The sequence below is a fragment of the Sinohyriopsis cumingii genome, chromosome 2 (genome assembly GCF_028554795.1).
Source record: "Sinohyriopsis cumingii isolate HCF-2022 chromosome 2, ASM2855479v2, whole genome shotgun sequence".
Taxonomy (NCBI): domain Eukaryota; kingdom Metazoa; phylum Mollusca; class Bivalvia; order Unionida; family Unionidae; genus Sinohyriopsis; species Sinohyriopsis cumingii.
The window spans coordinates 149,166,100-149,175,275 of record NC_142962.1 but is presented as its reverse complement, the minus strand read 5'-3'; the positions used below and the strand labels follow the sequence as shown (position 1 = coordinate 149,175,275).

Genomic DNA, 9,176 nt, shown 5'->3' with positions numbered 1-9,176 from the left:
AAACTGTACTTGAGATAAAACTCATTTAATCCACTGCAGCATCATCCCAACCCTTCTTTTGTACATGTACAATCCATTCTTATGGTGCATGAATATTTATTTAGTTTTCACATGCCATGAAAAATTATCATTGGAGGCAACAAATCTCATGAAGTGGAAACTGCAAGGACTAAAGTCAGATTTTTAAAAATCTGTACCAGTCACGATAATCCACACATTTTTAAACCCTCATCTTATCAACAGACTGTCCAGGAATGGGATCAAAGTACACTGGAATTTCATCCATGTTAATGATCATATTGTCTGTGAAATCTTCTTCTCTTCTGGCCTTGACAAATTCATCAAATGATTTTATTTTCTCCAAATCTTTTAGGTGATGCTGGGTCATCGATGTTCATGCACAAAGCACTATATTGTGTCACTTTACAAATTGTTCCATTGTTTCAGTTTCTACCAACTTTGTATATTTAAAAAGAGATTGACACACTTAAAAGAATTTAAAGTTGGCTTCTGAGGTTGGTTTCCTATATAGTAAAGTAACCTTTGTATTTGATATCCTTTAAAAATAAATTGGCACACTTAAAAGTGTCAAAAATCAGCGTCCGAGGTTGGCTTGCTTTATAATAAAAATAACCTTTGTACATGTATTTGATATCCTGTCTGTAAGTTCAGACAATGAGTTTATTGCTCACTGCTAGTTGTGTTTATTCTCCACCCGGGCTTCTATTTGCTTGGCATCCTTAGTCAGAATTTAAATTACCACAAATGGGTATTGATGTTTGTAGGTAAATAGTGTACACAGCAGTAACCCATGCTAGTGAAAAGATTGTCATTTGCACTCAAGTGAATGTATTTTCAAATAATGATTTTTCTTTTCGAGATACTGTCATATAATTGACATGGATATAATACAGTCTTGATTATTTTGCACCTAACACAATGTCATGTGTGAATGGCAGATGCCTTGAAGCAACTGGTTGATTATTTCCCTCTGATATGCAGTTTTGTTGGAACCAGTTTTCAGTCAGATAACATATTCAAACCTTTGAGAACAAACCAACATGATATGTTTCTCTATGTTCACATCAATGGACAGTGTGTTGTGTGTTATCTGACATAAGTTGACATACCCACATTGGCTGAATCTGAGACTCGAACCCACGCAGACACTGACATAAGTGATGCCTAAGCTACATATACAGAGTTTATGGATATATTGTCATCTTTATTGCTCATGATGAAAAAATAACAGGAATAAATGATTACAAGGTTCAATTTATTATCAAATAAGTTTTGTTTATCTATTTCATTGCAACATGCCGGGGGAGGGGGAGGGGCACGCAAATTCGACACAAATTTATTTTGTCTCTTAAGTCTTGGGGCAAATGACCTAGGTGAAAAAAGTTTCACCATACGTTCTGGGACAGGAAAAACATTATTTTATTGTGTCCCAATATCAATGGTAAATATGGTATTATATTGAGACTACAATGTGCTGGTTTGAGAAGTTCAGAATAAACATATACTTGCAAATGCAACCATATGAAAATAATTAAATAATTTAAATAATTTTACCAGCACTGCCCACAAAACCATTTGTTATTGATACAATCCCAATAACAATTCTGATTGGTGTGCCTATAAATAGCTGCTGTGGTTGCAATTCCCATCACACCCAGACCAACAGTTGTTTTTGCAGTCATTCCACAAAAATTGTATTGGTGACAAGACATGAATGTTTGTCTTTCATGAGTAGTGCAGTTCTTATGGCTTTTTCATCTTTCAGTTCCACTTTGATTATTTATTTGTTAATGTTGGATAACAGTGGTCAGTCATAGTTTTTCTGTTAATAATCATGTAGTATAAATGCTTGACTGGCCAACCTTGACCAGGTGCAACAAAAACATGCACTTCTAACAAATTACTCTTTTCCTTGTGGTAGAACTGTCATACAATCATAGAAACTTTCTGTCTGAGAAATCTGTAAGTCTCTGGTTAGTGCATTCTGGGGGTGGCCAAGTATCATAATCATATAAAAACATACCAATTACACAACTAAAAATTGTTTCAAATGACCGTGCATGTCTTAATCCAAACATTGTTACATGAACAAGTGCTTCATCGTTAAATAATAATCAAGTGGTTTGTTTTTTTCATCTCACTTGAGTCGATGTTGGTGGATCGTATTAGTTAGAAAATGTAACCAGGGTGGATTCAGCAGTAAATTCCACTTCCTCATTGGAGGCACAATCATTGGGTATTTCACTCTTGGCTTGGCAGTCAGCAGTTGGACATTTTCACATGGTAATGCCATGATTTCAAGCTGACATTTGGCATTTAAAAGAGGATATTAATTTTATAAGAGAAAATATTTCCTTTGAATGATAATGTTATAGCTATGAAGCAGATATTCGTCAAGTTGAACAAAATTCACTATTAATGTTGAATCACTGGTCAGCTGATCCGACACCTCATTGGCAATTCTGCAACTTTATGACATAAGTCAGAATTCATTACTTGTATGTAATGATAAATCTAATCATAAACACAGAGGGTTAATACTGTATCTTGAATGTTATTTAACCTGTGTATCTCAATTCTCTCGACCTTAATAATCTTCCACAAGCCTGCAATTTGAAAATTTTAAGTGATTTATCATTGGGATATGACCTGAATAAAGAATCTTTGGATCCTAATATTTTTTTTTTCAAGAGTTCCCAGATCTTCTTTCAATGATTGCATTTGTGAGGCTAATTGAATACTAAGAAACTCCCTTGTGATAGCGGACACATGCACTATAAAGAAATGATATCCATATCTATCAGCAGCAACTTTATATATACCACGTAGATGAAAAACGTCAATATTTACATGTTCTTGAAATTGTGGTTTTGGTGGCTCATGTGATACAATCATCCTTAGAAATTTTGATAATTTACCAAGCACAACTATGATCCAACTAATTTTTATATCCACATTTTGTTTTGTTGCATCATCATCATTGATTGGCTCTTTCGTCAGTTGAATTTGGTTTCCATTCATGATAAGGTCTCTGTTTATTTCATCCTGAGACTTTTTAACCTTTGGTCTTTGCATTTGTGTCAGCATTGCCTGAGAAAAGCAATAGACCTACCAGAGTCTGATTCACCCTGTTTTCACTGACTATGGCCAGGTTTTGTGCAATTGCACCTCGCAGTATTACATATGTTGAATGTCCACATTAAATGTTTTTGATTTTCCAGTTGGATCATCCAAAATTACAAGCTTTGCTGATTCAACATTGGCTGACTGCTAAACTCAGCCAAGTCCACTTTAGTGGCATCTCTGGCCAAATCCACTTTAGTGGCATCTCTGGCCAAATCCACTTTAGTGGCATCTCTGCTTATATCCACATCAGCATCTTGTTTGGTCGAGTAGCTTCCATTAATATTAATAGACATTTTCTATACTATTACCAGTAAGTGTACTTTAATGTAAAATCAATAAGTGTGAGGTTGGTGAAAGCTCACGTGCAAGCAACACTTCACCAACAAGATGACCCCATATTGGCCTGCGCTTCCAAGTTTGTAAAGGCAGAATCTGTTTAAACAGTGGTCATCTGCCATGGGTGCTAGCACCTTTGGTTTAACAATCAACAATCATAAGTGGTGCTGCAAGCCCAAATTAGTCAAAATACAAAAGATATTTGGGTTGTAATTAGGGCCATATTTTTGTGCAAAGAATCATCGATGCAAGATCTTTCAGCATAAAGACACCTAAAAAATGTTTGATTTCACCATCACTTGTAAATCAAAACTGGTTTGCAGCAAGGCCTTCTGAAAGTTGCACCATTAGTCAAGGATCACTGCCTGAGGATATTCTATAAGTTGTTCATGGTAATGAAAGATCTTTTCAATTTTGTATTTGTCCTTGAAAAGCTATGCATCCTCAAAACGCCCTTTTCAAAGCTATTTAGGATATAGTTCCAACAGCTCCTAATGTGGCTGCCTTTGCAGCCACTGGGGCCAGAGTCAGTTTTTGCTGTGAGGAATGGAAATATTCCACTGGTCGTTTGCATTTGCATCACCTCTAACTTGAATAATTTTAATGTCAGCGAGGAGTTTTTTCATTGGCCGTATTACAGTAAGTTGTGTTTGAGTTAACCTCTTCGGAGAAAACCTCATTGTGAGCCTACAATCGTTTTTTTTTTTTTAATTTTGTTTTTAATTTTATTTTTGTGAGCTGGTTTTTAACAAGGTTACACTAATTTCTGTGATAGAACATTATTATTAAAAGAACGTAACAGGTATAACTATGAACTTTCCACTGACACAAATCATGACCGTCAAACAACCACCTGTACCCTCCAAAAACAGAAGCTTATCGGAGAAAATTACAGGAGTTTATCTATAACCACCTGTGACATTGGGAATGTTGATGAGATCATCGACGGAAATATGTCCACTGATACGTGCATGCAAGTACATTTTGGCCACAGACTTTTTAAATAACTCCAGGTGCTCTAGTGAGAAGTAATAAATCGGGTATAACATGTAGAAGTAGTGTTGTATGACTTTGTGATTAGATTGTCACGGAAGTTAAGCAGAATTTCTTTGGAGGGTTCCTGGTGACCATTTAACTGCAAAGAACCTCAGACTCCCCTAGCCGGTCATATATCTTAGCAATATTATCAGTGTGTGAAACTCATCCAAAAACATCTTTAAGATCACAGGACCAGTAATCTGGAAAAGTTACTGGACACGTCCATAACCAACTGGTCGTACATTTAATTATGTAAGAAGACTAAATGTAGTAAGTGACTGAATGGTAAATGAAGCTAATGAATATCAGCTTTTATCATGATGATTTAGTCAGTGAAACGGGGAAAATAAGCAAAGCACAAAATAAGATGTTTACATCACATAGTCAAATTTATTAAATTCAGCTTAACATGATAATTATACTGACCAATACAATGGTGCATACTGTCCAGCTGGTCCAGATCCAAACATAAGTCGTCTAGAGGCTGGACACAAAAATCTATTGCAGCCATTAATGACCAGTCAGAATAAAAATTGGGATCATCGTCTATTTACTTATTATCAGTGACATCAGATCTAGACCCAGCCTCCAAAGATATGCTCTGGTATCCAAAGTGCAGCTGCCTGAGAAATTAGGTCTGTGAAAGGATGAGTTAAGACGTTCATGATATACCAGTAACCTATTTTGCTTACTCGTCAGTGATTTCATCCAAAGGCGTGGTTTGCTGTCGCGATTTAGCAGGAGTCAGTGATGCTGAAATCGTTGAGGGCACGAAGAACCAAGGTGTCACTATAATACGTCAAAACTGTATCAAACGTGGCGGAAATTTATCGGACAAAAACTTCATCATACTTGCCTTCAGCATACCCACACTACCCAATTTAGCAAACTTTAGGTTTTCGCAGGTCAGGGTTGACATGGTACGTAACAAATCCACTTCAGTGTTTGAAGTGTCAGCAGTCCCCACGAAGACATGCTCCAAAAGCCCTCTGTGTGACCGATACGGAGACTCTTTCCATCAGGAACCCGAGTGTAAAGCTACCCTACGCTGTATCAACAGTAAAAGATCATCACGCTGACTCAGAAGACCGAGAAAACTGCAAAGAGGAGAAGGAAATCCAAAGACTGAAATGCACCTCAAATATTCTCTTTTCCAGAGGCCAGAAAGATGGTAGAATCTGGAACCTCCCTACATGGCCCAACCTGCTCAACTGTATAAGAGACTAGCCCGAAGAGAGCAAACGATGCACACGCCCAGTCTACCTGATACAGGAATAGCTTCAAATAATCAATATGTATAAGCCTCATAATAACACCATCTCCACACAAAAAAAACATTCAGTAATGGCCCAATACCAAACTAACCAAATAACAAAACAAAACAGAACCCTAACTGGCAGTACAATGGATCTGATGACCCTATAAAGGTGTGTAATAAGTTTTGCTACTTTGAGAACATGGATGCAAAAGAAACTGATACGTGTCTTCAAGGAGGCCCCAGCCATACAGAATGTGTAACCCCGTACTTCATCCTGATAATTAAAGATATAGAATTGTTCCCTCGCTGAACGTCTAACATAATTACTAAACCATCTCCACTTCTAATTCATAATGAAGAACGCCATGGAATTGTCCAGGACTTAAAGCCAACTACAATGATATTCTGCTTTTAAGTAAACACGATCCTGCATTGCAATGTCTGCAGGAAACCTTAATAAAATATACGGACAATATCATTCTTATAAATTATTCTTGTTTGAACACCTACTCTCAAAATGTTGACAGGGCCTCAGGACGAGCTGTTCTGAACAATGGGGTTCATCATAATGACGTTTCTTACCGACAAACCTTCAACCCATTGCTGTAAGCGTCACTCTTCATTGAGTGATTACATTTTGCTCCATTTATACACCACCCAACGAACCTATAGCCAAACGAATTATACATCCTTATTAAACAGCTGCCTACACCATTTCCTCCACTCTGGGATCTCAGTGTCCATGACATGTTATGGGTATCAATGTACATAAATGACGGAGGCAAAAAAGGTAAAGGATTTCATGTCCTGACGAAGTTGTATTATGATTCGTAAGGTCGCTGATGACTTTCACAGCAGTGACCCTTTCCCAGTTTCTCTATAAATAAAACATTAAGTCTACCATCGATGAACCAATTTCACAATGAAATATAAAGGAGGCCGACTGTGTTAAATTTGAAACACTTTGAAAACTAGACTAAACAGAGATAGCTTTCAATGACTCTGTTCAATATTTGACATTTAGTTTACTCTAGATTGCCGAAGAATCCCTTCCCAAGTCCTCATCTAAGTTTAAAAGAACCAAAAATCACCGTTCACTAGGAATGTAAACAAACAATTAGTAATTGCAGAGAAGCACAGAAAATGTAATAATCGCTCGACGACCAAAATTTAAATACGTACCTCATATTCGGGGCTAATGCTTGCCACACAATTAAAAAATGTAAGCGAGCATCACGGAAAACTATGTTTCTATTTTAAACTCTTGTTACTGTATATAGAAAGTATGTGTCAGGATCCGCAAAATAAACGGTAAAGAACAAAAAACTGTTTCCGACATCTCAAAATTAAACAAAAAGCTTAAACTCCAAACTTGATGTAGCGAATGTACTTGCTGATAGATTTTTTTTCTTCTGATAATTCACAATCATTCAATTGTTCAGCAGATTTTCGAAGGCTGAAAAGTAAAAGAGAGAAGATACATTTAAAATAAACATTAAAATAATTCAGAAAGTTATATTCAACCGTTTTTACTTTTGGAAACTTATCGATGCGTTAAACAAGGCCCATACTACATCCACCGGGACTGCAGAAATACATTGTCAGATTTTGAAACACCTACCGGAACCCTCATTATCGCTCTTTTGGAAATTTTTTATGATTTATATACTACTCGTAATTTACCCAAACTTGGAAAAAGGCTACAGTGATACCTGTTCCCAAGTTAGGTAGATATAGCACAGATCATATTAACTACCATCCCATTGTTTCGACGACTTATGTCCGCTAAACTCACGGCTTGCTTGGTATTGGAAATTACTATATCATTTCCAAACTGACTTCCGAAATGCCGTAGTACCAACAATCATCTGGTTAGACTTGAAACGTTCATTCGCGATGTTTTTATCAAGAAAGAAAATTAAGTAGTCGTTTTCTTCCAGTTGGAATGGGCTTATGATACAACATTGAAATACAAAATAATCAATAACCGCCAAGATCAGGGTCTAAAAGACCGTCAACCCAGTTTTAAACCGAACTTTATTTTAAATAGGGAATTTCAAGGTACAAGTGGGCTCCACTCTCTCTGATATATACGAGCAAGAAATGGGTGTTCCCCGGGGCAGTATGTTATCCGTTAACAACAAAATAAACAAAATAGAATTACCAAATGTTTGCCTCCTGCTGTGGATTGCTCCATATATGTTGATGATTTCTAATATGTTATGGGTCGTAACATATGCATACATTTGAAAGACAATTGTAACAAAATATAAAAAAGAATTCTAAATCTGGCGGATGTCGTTTTTTCAATATGTAAACAGTATGCATGAATTTCTGCTAGCAACGAGGACAACATGCTGATCCTAACGTTACGCTGGACGGAATACCTATAACGATTGTTGAGGGAAAAAGTTTTCGGGTATCGTCTTCACCTTCATTCAGCACAATAAGAAATTGAAAGCTAATACTTCAGAACCCTTGATTTAATCAAAGTAGTAGCGCACACTAACTAGGGTGCTGATAGAAAAGTTGTTCTTAACCTATACAGAAGCTCTGTTAGATCAAACTGGACTATGATTGTGTTGTTTTTGGTACGCCAAAAAGTAATAATTAAAGATACTTGACTCAATTCACCATCAAACAATGCGACTCGTTGCATGAGCATTTAGTGCATCCCCATGTGAAAGCCTTTTGACTGAAGGAATTTGCCATCTCTATCACATCGCTGAAAAGCATTATTTTTACAGTATGCCCTACAAGTAAGATCCAACCCTTTAAACCATGCTCTTTCATCTGTTTTACAACATAGATATAAAACATTATACCAAGATAAACCAATCGCCAAATCCTACATTTGGCATTAGAATATCTTCCAGCCTTGATAATACAAAAACTGAATAATCCAAACGTCGTTTGTTTCTGTAGCACTTTCATGTCTTCTAAAACAATCCAAATTACTTTGTACATTGCACGAAGGAAATAAATCTGAGACAAATACTTCGAGGTTTGATACCTCCTATAAGGAACTTCTTATTAAATGTAATAATTGCACAATAATTTACACTGACGGCTCTTAGGATGGTTACAAGGCCGCTACATCTTTATTAGTGGAAATCACATTTTAAAAAAGTTCATTTTTATTATCTAGTTACCCTTTATACAGACCATTTACATCTCCAGTTGATCGGGAACTCTCATATATTTTATTCACCGTCTAATCTTTGTGTTTTAATGCGTTTAACGCTCGTTGGTAATAAGCCTTTTCACAGAGGTCATTGAACCTTCTTGTAGCTCTATATAGGCTTACAGTGCTGATGAGCCGTAAAATCCCAAATCAATCAATCAATCAATGCACATCTGTGAAGGACTTTTGGAAACGATACCTTATTGAGCTTAT

General features: G+C 36.4%; 1 protein-coding gene across 1 annotated transcript in view; it reads right to left on the bottom strand.

Annotated features, from left to right (window-relative positions):
- Window positions 1–4,906: 4,906 nt before the first annotated feature.
- Window positions 4,907–9,176, bottom strand: part of LOC149806061 (uncharacterized) — a 76,800-nt gene continuing 72,530 nt past the window's right edge. Inside the window, exon 3 of the mRNA XM_089950935.1 lies at window positions 4,907–7,235. Coding sequence (XP_089807061.1) covers window positions 7,210–7,235 — 26 coding nt within the window. The 3' untranslated portion in view covers window positions 4,907–7,209. The remainder of the gene's footprint in view (window positions 7,236–9,176) is intronic.